Source organism: Pelmatolapia mariae, linkage group LG20 (genome assembly GCF_036321145.2).
Source record: "Pelmatolapia mariae isolate MD_Pm_ZW linkage group LG20, Pm_UMD_F_2, whole genome shotgun sequence".
NCBI lineage: Eukaryota > Metazoa > Chordata > Actinopteri > Cichliformes > Cichlidae > Pelmatolapia > Pelmatolapia mariae.
In genome coordinates, this window is record NC_086244.1 from 7,970,642 (window position 1) to 7,987,651 (window position 17,010).

Consider the following 17,010-nt stretch of genomic DNA (forward strand, 5'->3'; position numbering starts at 1 on the left):
ATGTAAATGTATGTAACACGTTTTAAGCCTAACGTCATACCGCTGTACTGTCATACGGTGTCTTGAAGGTTCAAGGACAGAAAAGTCACCTTCAATAAAGAAACTTACCTATATTTCATTTGAGTCTCTGGCATCAAGAATATGCTAACTGACTGTCTGCTAAGACCCTTACCATGTAATTTAATTTCACACTGGAGGCATATTTAACAGCATGTAAGTCTCTTAAAAAACTAGATGTGGACATTTCAAATTTCAACTGCTGATTAGATGACTTTTTAAAATATTGATGAGGTGTCTCAGTCATGACATCAAAGAGCATAGGCTAAAAATTAGTTTGCTATGTAACCAGTAAGAATATTGTTTTTGATTTTACAGGTCAGACTAATTGTTTCCATTAGCACAGTGTGAGTTGCAAGTAAAATAAAATTTGAATGTGCTTTGTTTTTAAAAACATACTTGGGAGGCACGGTGGTACTGCCCTAGGCTCTGTCGCCTTACAATAAGAAGGTTCTGGGTCCAGTCTTTTCCGGGCCTTTCTGTGTACACATTGCACGTTCTTCCTATCAATCAATCAATCAATCAAAATTTATTTCTATAGCACATTTAAAAAGACCACAGTACATCAAAGTGCTTCACACAAGTGCCGTAGTGCGGATTACAACAATAGACAAAGAAAAGAAAATACAGTAATAGTTACAGTAACAATTACAGTTATGGAATACAAATGCAGAAGTGGAAGTCCGAACTAATTAGCTTCAAAGGCTAGATTGAACAGGTGGGTTTTAGAGCATGATTTAAATGATTCAATGGATTCTGACATGCGGAGATCAGGTGGAAGATTATTCCAAAGTTTGGGTGCAGCGATAGTAAAAGCACGGTCCCTTCTGGTCTTTAGTCGAGGCCTAGGTTGCAATAAGAGCAGTTGGTTAGAGGATCTAAGCGCTCCCTTAGGGCTATACAAGTCAAGGAGGTCGGTTAGGTAACTAGGTGCCATGTTATTTAGAATTTTGAGAGTATACAAAAGGATTTTAAAAACAATACGGTATTTGACGGGGAGCCAGTGAAGATCCCTACGCCTTCAAGGTTTTTCATGAGTCCTCGCCTCTTCGGCTCCATGACTGGGACTCTAAGTTGGATCGTGTTTAAAATGTTCAGAAGGAATCAGGGTGTGAATCAGATGATGCAGCTTGCAATGTAAAGAACTTTCAGTGGTCAAGATGCTATGTTTCATTTATGCGGGGAACATATCACTTAGTATCAGAAATGTACTGCTGTCCCAATTGAATAAAGCACATGACAGAGTAGCTATCACAATTCTAAAATCTATATTATAGACTTTTCTTACTGCTACTTGTATATCAATAAAATAATGCAATTGGGCCATGACTTAGCCATTTGAAAATTATGCTTTCTTCTGCTAAGATGGGCATGGGTGTAAAAATAGAAATTAAGAGCCAGTTTTCCCATATGCTCTCCAAACTCCTCACATAACAAATATATGCTGCTCCTTGTTATAGGCCATACACATTGTTTTCTATGCCTGGTGAAAGCTGTGTCCAGGAGGAGCATTAAACAAACTGTCAATTGAATGCTTGTAGAACGTAAAAGAAGAAAAATCTGCTGGGCAGTATAGAAGAAGGAACTAAGGGTCTTTTGCAATGTCTGCACTTTGCTTTACTTTGATGCTCAATAAGGAAGGAAATCTTAGAGTAGCATACAGAAATGTTTAAAATGTGAACCGTTTTTTGTTATTGTGTGAAGCTATGAAAAGAGACCCGTACTGGAAAAAGAAAATATGAAAAATACTGTTTTTTAAAGGTTTTTCAAACACATCTGATGATTTTTTTACGTTTAGAAGAGGCTCGTGTTTTGTTTTACTCGGGTTAATGCTGAGTTATAATTCAGTTCAGGGGTTATGTGTCCCAATGGATACAATCAAAGTGAATAGTGCTCTGCATATCTAAACCCAAGTGCTGAAAACAATCTTCTTAAAGTGCTACACTATTTAGAGACAGTATATTCAATCACATCTCAATATTGTCCTCTGAAATGCCGGTAAAGGTCAGAATTAGGTTTGAAATTCAACACAGCACACCTGCCACCATAGCTTTGAGCAAAGCAACAACTTGTGTTCCTTAAATCCTCTTTTCTGCAGCAGTTTTGTCCCACAGCTACACAAACATAAAATTACCATTTGGAGTGGATTTGGAGTGTAAAGTTCTCAGGATGGCCTTCTGTCTGCTGTTTAATGAAATTCATGTAATTCGAGACATATGCAGTTTACCTAAAATTGACTCTGTGGCAGGATATTTCTTATCTAGTAAACAGTCAATCTGAGAGCCTGAACACAGTCAGAAACAAATCAAGCTGCAGTGGCAGATAATCTCTCTGCAAATGATTTTGGGATCAGATTCATTAACAGAAGGTATTATTGTTGTTTCAACACATAACACAAACGTTAGAGAGCAGGATTCAACATGTTTACCACCGCTTGAATTTCAAATAAATGCACGTTAGCTAAAAGGCCACTGAAACCTGTGTTTGTCCATTACTCATACGACATAACAATTACAAATGACACGACTTGCACATCTTCTTTTAACTCAAACGGTTTGCTGTTCATAGAGATATAGCTGCATAGTATTTCCTGCACCAAACAACACTGGCTGACAATGTAACGCATGTCAGATTACTGACTTAGAGCTATTTAATGAATATGCGCGTTATCTCGGAGTGGTGATATATAATCTTCTTTGTTTTGGTCTAATTCATCAGGTCAGCCTGTTCCCTCTGAAGTTGCACTTGAAAGAAATTTTGTCTCTACTGTGTCATTAATTTCCAAAATATCATTCTCTCATAGGCTGTTGTTCACATCATTTGAGAATCGCTTAAAAATTACAATTTTAAACCCCCCTGTGGTTGTTTCATAGCATGTTTACACCATTCCTTGTGTTTTAAATGCCACACTGCATTTGCCATCCAATAAAACAGGGAAAAAACTAAAATTTCATTTTATAAAAACAGCTCTGTGGAAACTATTAGACTATACAGAGATAGTCTAATAGTTTCCACAGAGCCTGAGTTAGAATATTCCTTCATTCCTCTTTGATTTAGGACATTTTCCTGAGCTCAACTTTTACACATCGTTGGTTGAAGTGAATAACCCTGGCCTACCTCACATCGTTTTAAGTTCTTTGAAATGTATAAAATCATATTTTACGTGTGTGATTTGGCTCTGAGAGGGAAAAGCCATTATAGCCTATAGAAAAGGCAACCACACATGAATCAACATTTTTGCTTTTCTTGTTTCAGAGGATGAAGAAAATGCCATCATCACCTAGCAATTCATTCACATGACAGCCTATTTCTGCCAAGTATGAATGAACAGAAAAATGCAATACTGCTCTGTTTGTGGTAAATGTGAAAAAACATGTGAATTGCATTTGTCATGCAAGAAAATTCTGTGCAGATACAGAAGAAGTGTCCGCCTTTAATAAGAAGAAAAAGATTTTTGCTGAAGAGCAACAAGAATGAAGAGAGATTTCTAATTACTAATCTGACCTGATCTTTGCTGTGCTTCACAGACGTGTATTTCACATGCAGCATTACTTGTCCCTCCAGTTTTTGAGCGACTTATCCAAAATACTCTGATGCAAGCTGCACAAATTAGCATGCCCGCCTTACCTGGAAAAAAAGCATGATCTTCAAGTTTTCAGATGGCACAGTATGTCCAAAATTAGTTTCAACCACAGTGTGACGCAACACTACTGTGAGATGCTAACCACCGTGCCACAACCAATTGCTTTTTTGTTACTTATATATTATACCATCTGTGGAATGTATTTAAATATACTGAGATAGTTTAGTTTTGTAAAAGTAAGGATGGATTTAGCTTTCTGGTTTTACGTGTAGCCAGTGAAAAAGTTCTTTAACCCTGCATTCATGTTTAATGGCCACCAGTGTGACTGACAAGTCATTAACCAATAAGTATGCAGTTTTCACAGTTAAACCCACTCCTTAAAAAAATATCAAGACGGAGATGGTGAAAATTTTCATGGGAATGGGAATTCCGAAACTAATGGGTCATATGAGAATGAGTACAGTCTATTATACCATACTGAAATAAACATGTAAACTAAATAAGTAATTGCACACAGTGTTGTATTTATGGAGTCGGGCACATGTTAGATGAAAATTCATGAAATTTCAAAAACTTAATGTGTGCAGTTTTTTTATTCATTATTGTGTGAGCGGCATGGTGGTGTGGTGGTTAGCAGTGTTACCTTATAGCAGGAAAGTCCTGGGATTGAACATGGTCTGGGGCTTTTCTGGCGTTTGCATGTTCTACCTGTGCCTGTTAGGGTTCCACAGTCCAAAGACTGTGAGGAAATTTAGAATAATTTAGGTTATTTTCAATTGGCTGTAGAGTGGTGACCTGTTCGTGTTGTACCCTGCCTCTCACTAGCAACAGCTCAACAGCTGGGATAAGCTCAATTTCCTTTGTGACTCTGTGGACAGATGTTAAAAGCTTATCCAATATTGACATGAGGTTTCTTTTATACTTATTTCACACATACTGTTTATAAATGATGGACATAACTCATGGTTGAAAAGTGAAACCAGTGTAGTTGTGTCTTAAGCCTGCATCCCTTGTAATGGTGAGATAGGGGTGATTCTTGTCACTGCAAAAGAACAACCAGGTTGTATAGAAGTCTATGGGAAAGAGCTCTCACTGCCACTGTCCACCTTCCTGATGGGTTTATGGGCTCACTAGTTTCAAGTCATATGAATACAACAGGGAGTTTTATATTTTTTACATTATGATAAATCATATGCCTATGAGCATACAGAGCGCCTTAGTTTCTCTGTCAGCGCAATTACGTCAGGTTTCCAGAAGTAAAAATTGTAAACGTGACCCGCTCATCTTCCCACTTCACAAACAAATGGGCAATATCACATCTTTTATACACAGTGAGTGCTATTACTGTTCTTATTTTCTGTGTGTTTCCGTCACATCCATAGATTTGGACTTCTTAAAGCAGCACTCCATCACAAGCAACAGCAGCGGAAACTCAGATTTTTCCAGTTTAATTGAAAAAAAAAAAAAAAAAAAAAAACAACTTAATAAAGCTATGTCTTTTAAAAAAAACACAATTTTTATTTGTTATTTAACGGCAGATTCGTCAATACATTAATTATACATTAATGTATACAATTAATACATTGATTAAAAAAAATAATGATCAGGATAAAACTTTTGAACCCATAGATTTACATTTATATGTTCAAATACAAAATTAAGGAGTAAAATTATCACCAACTGAAGCTTTAAGCATTTCAGGGGCACAGTCCAGCTTCCACAGTCATTATGATTCCACCAATGTGAGCAAACACAAATGTAATTTAGACACCAGAAATATTATTTCAATTCAGCAAAATAAATATACATCGTGGAATTTAATAAATGCTGCCAGTCTTGTACTTTTAAAAAACTTTTAAACAGAACTCTCTCGGTGAATATATTTGCAGTATTAATTTCGGCATTATTTTCTTGTGCAGCTGTCGGCATGAAGTGTGACACAACTGTAACTGTCAATTTTCGGGAGCCTTGTTGAGCTGAACATTTTTTTTTCTCATTCTTAGCTTTAACTGAAGGATGAAAAATCATCCTCTTCAATGTTCCCTTTCTGGTTACAAAATGTGACAGTGATGCCAAGGGAAAGTTATCAATCACTGACAAATAATACGTGAACAACCAACAGGCAGAAACGTACGCTCGAAGAGTGAAAGTGAACATGTAGAACACTTCAGAGAGGCTCAAGCTGATGAGGGTGTAGCTTTTCATTTCAGGGCGAAATAATGATGGAAATAGGCTCTCCTAGGGTTGATTTTTAACAATGCAGATGCACACTGCACCAGCAGCACACACTGCAGCAAGGGCTGTAACTACTGTAGAGATGAAGAGGGGAACCATTATATACTGTAAGCGCACATTGAGCTGGAGAGTAACAATTAAGGAGTTTATTAATTCATCAGTTATCCCAGGCCACCCAGTGGAAACGGCTTATGCTCACAGACTGTGACAGGAATCTGTTTATTATCAGCATGTTAACTAATTAAGGTTCTCAGATGCCCATTAAACTTTATTAAGGTCCATAAACCAGTTGACTTGTGTAAGATCTATTAGGAGAGCACATGTAGGAATTTTGTTTTTTACGCTTTGAATTTTGAACGAGTGCATTTTAACACAAATCCAATTATCTGCAGGTTCAGAAACACATTTGTTTTCGAGTACTATGCGCTCTTACAGTACAATATCTGCCGTCACCACTGATTCATTCTTAACACTTTCCATGGTTGTGTTGAGGCACTCAGCATTTGGTTAAGGTCAGGGAGAGATTATGGTCTTTGTTCACTATAGAAAAAGGCAACAGAGACATGAAGCACGATTTACTTTATTCACATTTGACCAAAGCCATAATCTTTCCCTTACTGCACTAATTTCTTTTTTTTTCTATTTTTTTCTTATTTTCTTTTTTGCCCTCTGGGCAGAAAAACGAACACACTGTAAACATAACACTGACCTATGCCGTTATCGTAGTTGATTTCGTGAGCTTTTTGGCACACAGTTGCCAATTAATTAAACAATTAAGCAAATCGAGAGCAGCACTAGTCCTCATTTAAAGTCATGCTTCTGGCCACCTGATATATTTAAGTCTACCATCTTTCTTGCTTTTTGCTCTGCTTTGGTTCTCCATTAACTCTGGGTTAGCAGTGGTGCCTTGACGCATTGGATGAGGCAAAACTGTACTGCTTGATTATGCTATTATGTTATCTTGACTATTTAGCATGGTCAACTTAACAAACATCATGCATTTACTTAAAAAAAAAAATAGTCCTTTATTTAAAATTCAAATAAAAGACAAAAAAATAAAGGCATAGAGTTGGTTCGGGATACCCGGATCTCCTACAGGACAGAATAGGGAGTGTTTTTGACCATAAAGCCTTTCTTGTAAAGGCAACCGGCCAGGAGCTTCCATCACAAGATATAAGAAGTTACACACAGGGCACAACAAAAGGCCCAGGCAGCAGAGGATTTCTGCGCCTTCTGAGATCTGCGCGGTAATCACAGGAAGAGTGATGGAAAGCTGAAGCAATCAACCGCCACCTCGGCTGCACACTGCTGAAAGCAGATTGGTTGAGAGAGCCTTGGAGACAAAAGCAGCTGAAGGCAATCATTAATGGTCCTTCTGCTGACTCACCTAAAGAAACCTTTAAGGACTTTTACTTTTTCCTATTGTTCACTAAAAGCTCTCGTCTTAATTTAAGCTTGTGCTGAAATAAACAGCACGAAACTTTTGGCTTCTACAGAGGGTCAAAAGCAAAATACCACCAAACAAAACGAGAGCTTCACAGCAAAAAAAATGAATGCAAAAGAATTGTTTTATTAGATTTGTTCTGCTTTCATTGTGGTTGAAAGCCAAATTCCTACCTGAAATAAGACTGACTGCCCGGCATAATTGAACACGGAGAAGAAAGTGTCCTATTAAAACAGTTAGCATGAATCATATTTCCCTGACATGAGTGTTCCAAATGAGAGTTTTGTTTTATTCTGTTTTCGCTTGTTGATCGAATAAGTTTAGGTACCAAAACTCGGTTAGGTATAGAAAAACATCATGGTTTCACTTTTAAACAAGCCCCTGCGACCTGATGCGTCAATACACCAAAGGACACCCTGTACTTATCTCAAAACTTGAGCGTCAGCGTGCCAGGAATGAGATCCGACTGGAAGCAGACTCCTCACATTTTCTTTGTGTGTCCTTTCAGTCAGTTTGTTTTTGTTTATTTGTATGTTTTGTGCTCATTTTGAATCTTTTTGTGCTACTGTGGTTTAGTTAAATGTCTTTGTGGATCATTTGGTCTTTTTCTCTTCATGGTAATTTAAAGCCCTTTGTGGTAATTTTCTGTGTTCGTGGGCCTCGTTTAGTAAAATTCTGAAGGTTAAGCCTACGAGGTGATGTGGCTTGTGGCCACTTCAGCAATTTTTAAATCAATTTTAAATTACTTTGGTTGATTAAGGAATTTCCAATAGCATTGTTTTAGGCAATCAGTGACCTACATTACTGCTATCCCTCACGTATCCTGGAACAATTAGCTCCAGAAAAGACATTCCCCATTACTTAGAAATACAAATACTTGGTTGATGACAAGCTACACAGGTAACAGGCATACGGTTTACTCTCAAAAGGCAGATGTCTTTGAATGCAACCGTTGTCATGGGAAAAAACATCAGTATGCTAAACATATTCCGACAAGTGAAAGTCTGAAAAGTACTTTTGAGATGTTTTAGTGTTCCTCTCTGAGGCTGCTTGAGTGACAGGAACATACAGTAGCGATAGGGAACATTTCAAGTCTCTCTTTCATCTGGACGGGGACACAGCACTTCCAGCGAACGTGAACCATTTCCAAAGTCTTATTTTCCTCTCTATGTTGGGATCCATTTCCATCTATCATTTTTCAACATTTTGGCAAGATCCAACTGATGCAGCAGCAATGTTTTGATTATACTGTGACAACACATTATGAAGAAGTCAGTAAGCTTACAATCTTCTTTTCTTTTTTTTCTTTTTTCTTTTTTTTCTTTTTTACAGAGGGAACACAAGAAAGCCAGAAAATGTTGAGTATTGCCATCCACCAACTAGGTTTCCTTTCTCCAGCTTAAGGTAGACTTTGTCCTCTTTTTCAAGATAGAGCAGAACTCCATTAGTGGCTGCTTCGCGAGTTACATCTTTGTCACCTGCAAAGGCAGAGATGACTGGTTTCCCATTCAACATCAAGTTCACCTGGATGATCCAACAGAAGTAACAATTAGCAAGAGTACAGCAGGAAAAACGGAATCTAAGATGTGGGTCAGCATAGTTTATTTCTTATTTGTAATTATGTCACTTGACCTCTTACATGGAGACAGTAGTGTTAAACCCACTATACAAACACTTAAGTGCACTTACTGTGTACAGAGTGGAAGAGGGAGGAATATAAAGTCTTTTCTCCTTTTTTTTTTTTTTAACCCCTTTTGGAGCAGGGAGTTTTCAAATTGAGTATTTTTAGAGGCAACATTGAGATGTACATGAGATTATGTCTGCATGTGTTGTATAAGGTAGCTACAGTGGCTAACAAATTATCCTCTAATGTTTTTAGCACCCCGTCATGTGTCAATCAGCAGTATCATTTTTGTGTTAATGGTAGTTGCTGCAACCATCAAGGAACTGTTACAAAGTTAAATAAAGTTAACTTTATTCAAAAGCTGACTTTCTTCTACAGTTTAGCTTGGGACTGGTCTGCTTTGCACTGACAGCAGTTCTTTCACCAATTATCACTCAATGCCACTGAATGTCATTGATTGTCTGTGGTCTATCGTCTTTAACCTCCTAAGACCCGAACTCTTCCACGACATGCATTTTTAATTTCTCTTTGATATTTGGGCATATTGGGACCCAATGAATGTAAAAACAAAGAATTACCAGATTTTTTTTTTTACCTTATTTTTGTTTTTAAGAAAAATAAGAGCCACATATGAGGATATTCGTTTACAATTTTGATAGAACAGTAGCAGTATAATGTCCTCGTAAGTGGATATCAGGCCGATGCAGAGCAAAATTGAGTATTTTGGTCTAAATAACCCAAAATGTGATGTCCACATATGTGGACGGCAGGTCCTAGGAGGTTAAATATGAAGATGCTAATTATGGCAGATATATGCTGATTAGTGAGATTAGAGGGCTACCTACATATTACACCTATAGGAGCGGCTCAGCCCTGGAAACCCATGCCACGAAGCTCCCGACAGATTTTAATGCCAGAAGAGGTTTGAAACTCTGCAATTACTGAGTCAGTGTGTTGGTGGCTTTTAGGCACCATTATAACTCAGTCATTTAAATGGTTTGCTGTGATTCCTAAATGCTTCCACTTTTTAATAATGCCACTTAAAGCTGATTGTGGAATATCTTGGAGGGGAATTTTTTCACAAACTGACCTTTTTCCACAGTGGCATCCTATCGCAGTATTCAAATTCAGTGAATTCTTTAGAACGACTCATTCTTTGGCAAATGTTTGTAAAGGCAGACTGCACGGCTATGTGTTTGATTGTATACACTTGTGACAATGGCAGTGAAAACATTAAGAGGTGTGATCCAATACTTTTATCTGTATAGCTTATCTGTGCTTTGTATCAAAGCAATATTGCACAGCTTTGATATAATGTATAAGTTAGCATCATGAACCTGATTAAAATACAAATTTGTTAAGTGACGAGATCATTTTAGAAGCTAGCCAACTAGCATTTCTACTTAAATGTAAACACTAGTTAGTTATTTTGTGAGGAAGTTTTCAAGCAACAGTTTCAATAAGCAAGGACGCTACAATCTGCTAGCTGGCTACAATGTAGTTGAGTTTGTTTGTTTTTTGCGCTAGTTGATGATTAGTAGACTTCATTTTTAAGGTAACATTTGCTACTGTTGCTTACTGTTGTCACTCTATTGGAGTGGAAGACTTATTAAATGAGGCATCAGAGAGCCAGAATTAATGTCATTTTGTTCTGACATAAAAGCAGTTACGTTACCATTCATCCATACACTGACAACTGCCAAAGCATTTTATATAAGAAAATTTGTCTTTAGTGCTCTTTTGAAAAGGTAAAAGGTATCAAATACCCCACCAAAACTCAAAAAGAGACATTTAGTCTTCAAAGTAATGAAATAAAGGAGTAAAACATTAAAAATGTTCAAATTAGAAAAACAAAACTGCTTTTACAAGAACGCTGGCTTGCCAGTAATGCAAACTCGGGTGTTACTAACTCTCAAACAACCAAAATTGTAGGGGGGAAGAAATGCTGCACTAGTTTCCTGTTTCCTTTTCTAAGCAGCATCTCTGGGGGCAAAGGAACATCAACCAAATTGGTTACAGATGTGCTCATAGACACATGAATTTCACCTATCAGAATCCTCCAAAAAAGCAAAATTGTTATCGCACCAAAGAAAATCATGTGTGCTGATGGGGATAAAATCTCTCCCTTAAAACCATCTTCATCATAATACTTTAATGGAGGAATCACTAGGTGAGATAGTGTGATCCAGATTAACCTAAAATCAAAATTTGACAGCAAATTACTTATTAAGAGGCTTCAAACTGATGCAATACAAAGGCTCATGATACTAATGAAACAAATGCACTGACATGGGAATGTAGCACGTGTATCTGAGAAAACCGAGAGCAGCAATGATGCATATCACCAACTACTGTGCGTTACCTTACTAGTTCTTTTTTTTTTTACTTTAGCTACTTAATATTCTTTTCAAGGCGGATGAACTTTGGCATTTGTACAATTAAATATTTGCAGAGGTAATTGTATTGTAAGCCATTTAATTTCAACATGGTCATTTTAAATTCAAATGAAATTCTTGTTAATTAGTCACTGAAAATACCTTAGCGTCGAGCAGGTTTATTCAAACCTTTAACCTAACACATTTTTTCAAGTCATATCAGTATGAGGTGTTTGTGCTTTTTGTTTAATGTGTGTGGGTGTGGAAATGCGGTGGTGGTCATTCATGGAATAAAACAATTAATCCAATCAGTGAGGTTTTGATAATGAGACAGCATTTTTTTTTTCAAATGTGGCTGAATGTTTTCTATTGCAGATTACATGCAAAAATCTATTAAATAAATAAGTAAATAGAAATAATTATCTTAAAATATTCTGGGTAAACAATGAAGCTGAATTTTAGGTCCGCCTTGCCTTCATTAGTAGCTGTATTAGTTGGTGCCAGTGCTTTTCTATTGAGATTTTGTGTGATGGGATTTGGAGTCAGTGGTAGTGTCCGAATAATAAATTGGAATAATAATGCAATTCATTGTTTTCCCTTTTCCAGAAGTAAGATGTTCTTCCCTGCGCAAATAATTTCTTTATTGTCCCAGAGAAAGATATTTTGTCCCAGCCAGACACTGAAATGGGGTTTTACAATTGAGTCAACTGCACAGATGTGTAAAATGAACATAAAGTGATACCTGTATGGTTTGGCTCTGGTACACTTTAATCACGTGGAAGTTAAAACTGTAGACTCCTTTCCTCGGGGACAGAAATACTGATTCAAATGTGAAGTAGTTTCCTATATTCACAAGAACCTGTGAAAGGAGGGGGGAAAACAAAGAATGCGACAAAGGTGTTTATATACTCAGCACTTCAATAAAGATTTTAATTTCAAATGGGCTTTGGGATTAAATATTTAAATCAGCCAAGCACACTTCACTGTTGTGGCTACCAGGTCGCTTTCCTGATCAGACGCAAAGTGAGTGTGACACACTTCAAAAAACATTTAATTCAGGCTTCCTTCTCAAGAGACCTAAACCTAGCAAGGGAATTTCCAACTCCACAAAAAAACCAAAAAAAAAAAACAAGTGATGCTAGACTAGATGATATCCGGAACCCAACAACAGATTTTATAGATTAATTCCACTTTGGAGCAACAACAACAACAACAAAAAAGAAGGGTTTTTTGTTCAGATTTAAAGTGACTGAGAAACTACTTCTAATTTGATACATACAGTAGAAATAACATTGCCTACTTCTGTATGTTAAAAACAATTCAAACTGAAAACACTGGTATATGAGGAAGACATTTTCATCCTACAGTCATATAAACATAGAATATTTAAAATAATATGGAATGTGAACTTGACTGGGTTATTGCTGTAGGCATGGAAGGCTCCTGCAGAATCTCATACACATGAATTCCACCTGTTAAGACCAATACAGACTCAGCCAGGACCTTTGACATGGGTTGCTTTCATGGCAACAGCATGCATGATCCACAATCATATCTCTGGTAGTGCAGTATGACACCAAAAGATCACGTTATGTAATGTCATGTAAATGAGAGGGCAGAGGATCAGTTGTGTGATACTGTTACAAACACCTTACACTGCCCACCGATGCATGACTAATCGAGTTCTTGTTGTTATCGCTGCTGCTTGATTTGTTTGGGTGTATTTATGTAGGTGAATGTGTGTGGATGGCGCGCGTAATCGAGCGCGCGCGTGCGTGGCGGGGGTAGCTTGAGGCAAAATGATGGGTGCGTGTTCAGGCTCTGCAGGATGCCCGCCCTCAAACATAATCCAGTCACTTTCAAACCTGCTTGCGTGTGATTATGTGCACTTGAACAGTGTCCACATGCCAACCGATGCCAACAGAAACCAGCTTCAAACTAAACTGAGCTGCAGCTATACTTAAAGCTGCAAACATGTTCTGTCAAAGTCAAAACTGGGCTTAAAGATAAATGTTTGTACTAAAACAATAGACCCAAGTACCGTCGTTCATTTGGAAATTTTATGGAAAAGACAGGAAAGATTTGGAAAGTGCTATTAATATATATTTAACCACTTTTGGCATTAGTGTTGTTCATTAAAAAATAATAATAATAAAAAAAAACGGTCCTAACCTGATCGAAGTAGATTATTCTTGTTTTGTTGCTCATTTCCGACGGCTCATGGTTGTTGCTCCGGACTGCAGAGAAAGCCACCTTGGAGTTGGCGGCGCGCACCGAGATGCCGAGCGGAGAGGATGAAGCCTTCCAGTCCGTTGCCGGATTAGAGTCGCAGACCACGAGACATTTGCCCTCCAGGACGATCGGTTCCGTGTCATTCTGAGCTCTCACAACCTCAGAGATCACAGTCCAGCTGAGCATCAGTAGGAGTGAAGTAACCATGGCTCTTCTCTGTCTGTGACAACTGTGGCAGCGCAGATTCAGAGACCGTCTCCTGCACCACACAAGTTTCCGTGTCCCTCCACTGCTCTCCCCCGCTGCAGATGCGTCTGACGCTGTAAAATACTCTTACTGGATCCAGAGATATGCCATATCCAAGTGAAACACAAACAAAAAAGCAGAATCCCTTTAAAGTCTAAATCTTCTTTTGAAGAAAAGAAAAAACCCCAAAACTGAAAAACACGAAAATCACCGATTGTTTTCTATGAGTCTCATTTTCAGGTAGACTTTATTAAAAGCTCGTGGATCAGACAAAAGTAGACCATAGGAGATGTTCTATGGAAGGTGGATCCAGTGCGAGAGGGGATCAGTCGATAAATCGTCCATAGCCTTCACTCCCACTCCAAATAACGCGTCTGACAACAGCTGTTCCCGCAGTGATATGCTGCTTGTGTGCGCGCCCAGCCATCCACTTTACGCACGCACGTGTGCTAGAAGTTATAATTAACGGTCGCTGCGTAAATTCCCTAAAGCTTTCATTCCTCTAATTCCTCGTAAAATAACCACAAAGCAAAGTATACATTCAAGAAATGACCGTGTTAATGATGAAAACTGAACAGACACTGAACATACATTGATAGTTCCTCCGGTCCTTTCCTCTGATCCAGAAACAAACTCCTTAAATAATTATCCCCAAACATATTTCTGATGATTTCACAGTTTTAAATTACTCTGTGATGGAAGTACATGGCTGCATCTGTCACCAAGCAGGAGTTTCACTTCCCTGGTATCTCCCTGTCCACTCCGGCTGCAGGTTTCACTGTAATGTGGTGACTCATCATAAACTCATTGCACAGGTGGGCTGAATTTGACTCATGGTACTATGATCTTTCACATAAGTCATTGATGGGACTTTTATGTTGTTGCTATCATTCTTGAATCCAGCACTGTCTTCACTACTTGCAGCTTTAAAGTAAATAAATAAATAAAAATCCAACTTATTTCTGAATCTGGAAGGCAAAAACATTCCACAACTAATTAAAGACCTCTCCTTTAATTTCACTAATTTTACCTGCATCTCTTGTGAGCTGAATGGCTGTTTTGATTTGGTATAATAGGATTTGGGCTTCATACATTTATCACTCAGCATCATCTGATGTAAAATTGTACTTGTCTGTCTTTGTATGCTGCATTAAATCAACAAGACACCCAAAGTGTCCTGAGAGAATATTGACAAGAGATTAGAGATGTGGGCACGTCACCTCTGTCCTTGTGTCACTATATGCTCTTCATAAAAAAGCAGATCAATTTTAACGTCCTTCCTCTGACTTACAAAGTGTTACATGGCCTGTCTCTTTCAGTTTAATTGAGCTTGCTGCACCTTAAAAGTCAACGATAAATAGCTTAGAGTTTCAGTTAGTTTCAAATTTTTCTGAGGCGAGGGTTCATAAGTCAAGTCAGGCTTTGCAAACTGATTAATTTAGCTACATGGATAAAGTACTATACAGAAAATGAATCAGTTGAGACCATTACAGACAGTAGCCTTGCAATATACCACAGTGCGATTGCTAGATAGTGAAAGCTGTAGACAGTGCCGTTAAACTAAAATAAGCCTGAATTCTAAAAAGCACATTTGGTGTTAGGCTTTCATTTGCTTTATCATTAAATCGTCGCTTATGAAAGCCGCTTTTTGATCTTTGTGGCTGAACAACGAGAGATCACAAGGTTGCACTGTTAATAATGATTAAATGGTAAAATCAAGCAAGCATCCAACAACCAAATGGAGCTGAACCCTGACACAAATCAGCCCGCTCTAATAGACAATATGGTGACAAGTGTTTAACATATTAATGCTGCTTAAAAACAGAACATGCTGAGAGCTTGTCGTTAACAGATTTCAGGTGCAATGCACATGGAAAAAAGCAGATATTAATAATATTTGTTCTGCCAATGGAACAAATGGAAAAAAAAATGGTTTTCTGGTTTTGTTTTGGACAGTTTTACAACACAAAAGAGCATGGTGACACCGTCTGTGTTTTTAAAATCTGAAAACGGACTGAAATATTTGCTGTCTGGACTGAAAGCTGTAGATCTGTGAATGCAGATGAATCTGTCTTTACCTGTCAGACATTTGGGCCATCAGTCCATTTGACAACCTGAGGACATCACTACCCCAACCTGAGTAGAAGCTGCCATTGTGTGAGATTTGTGTCATCACCAAGCTCTGACAAATGGCTGCGTGCCAAATGTCGTGCATGTCAATATGTTTCCATGGCAATGGAGTTTGCAGAGCTGGGAGAGGATGGCTTGTAATGTGCTAAGAACCACTTTCCTTTGAAATTTTTCACTAGGCAGCAAAGTTGTCCGGATTTTCTGTTGACAGACCCGAGACTCCAACTTCAGCCATTAATACCTGAAGTGAATTTATGAACTAAAAGGAGCTTCGGGTTACTTTAGCATGATGAAAATTTTAATAAAGAGCTGTGAAATACAACTCCAGTGCATCATATTATGAAGAAAACATCGTTTGGCCTCTGGAGGCATTGTCCAATATTTCAGGGCTTCCGGTCTATCAGCGGATATTTGGGCAAATGATTTGTGTTTTAACCAACAGTCACTGTTAACTAATGTAGATAGATTATAAAAAAAACACTTATTAAAACTCAGAGTATAAACAGAAACCAGAAAACTTTCTGTACTCCGTTGCTCAGTTCTAAATATTCGGATGCAGATATCTTTTTATAGAGATTATGAAAAAAGCAACTGCAGATACAAATGATCAGCATAAAGTCAGAGAATGTGCTGTGTATAGTCAAGCTTCAGTGAGCTAAATATTCAAAGCACATCTGTGCATGTGAATGTTGTAAAAATCCCATTTCATGCTACTTTCTCCCCAAACTATTATTAATAATAATACAAATACTGAATGTATAACACTGTCAGAGACGGATCAGCTGCCTAGGTGCCATTTTTTTTTTTTATTTAATTTATTCTTTCTGTAATTTTAATTTAAAGTAATAGGTCTCTATTTTGTTCTCAAAAAATAAAGACTTGATGAAAGTGCATACTCTCAGCTTTAATTCAAGCGGATTAACCCTTTAAAGCCAAGCATATCGTATTTGATACATGTGTTTTTGTGAGTTTTTGAGACTTCTGCATCATCAAAAAATGATATAAATTGCATGACAAATTTTTAATGACTAAATTGCAAAAATATGGTTAATGTAGCAAATGTGATACAAATTAAAACTCATAT

The 17,010-nt window shown here is 37.6% G+C and overlaps 1 protein-coding gene across 1 annotated transcript; it reads right to left on the reverse strand.

Moving 5' to 3' along the window:
• Positions 1-5,178: 5,178 nt before the first annotated feature.
• cbln4 (cerebellin 4 precursor) lies at positions 5,179-14,166 on the reverse strand. The gene is made up of 3 exons (XM_063464022.1): positions 13,491-14,166; positions 12,061-12,177; positions 5,179-8,843 (listed from the first exon to the last, which is right to left on the reverse strand). Exons 1-3 carry the CDS (start codon positions 13,755-13,757, stop codon positions 8,646-8,648), a joined length of 582 nt encoding a protein of 193 aa, XP_063320092.1. The 5' UTR covers positions 13,758-14,166; the 3' UTR covers positions 5,179-8,645.
• Between the last annotated feature and the right edge of the window lie 2,844 nt (positions 14,167-17,010).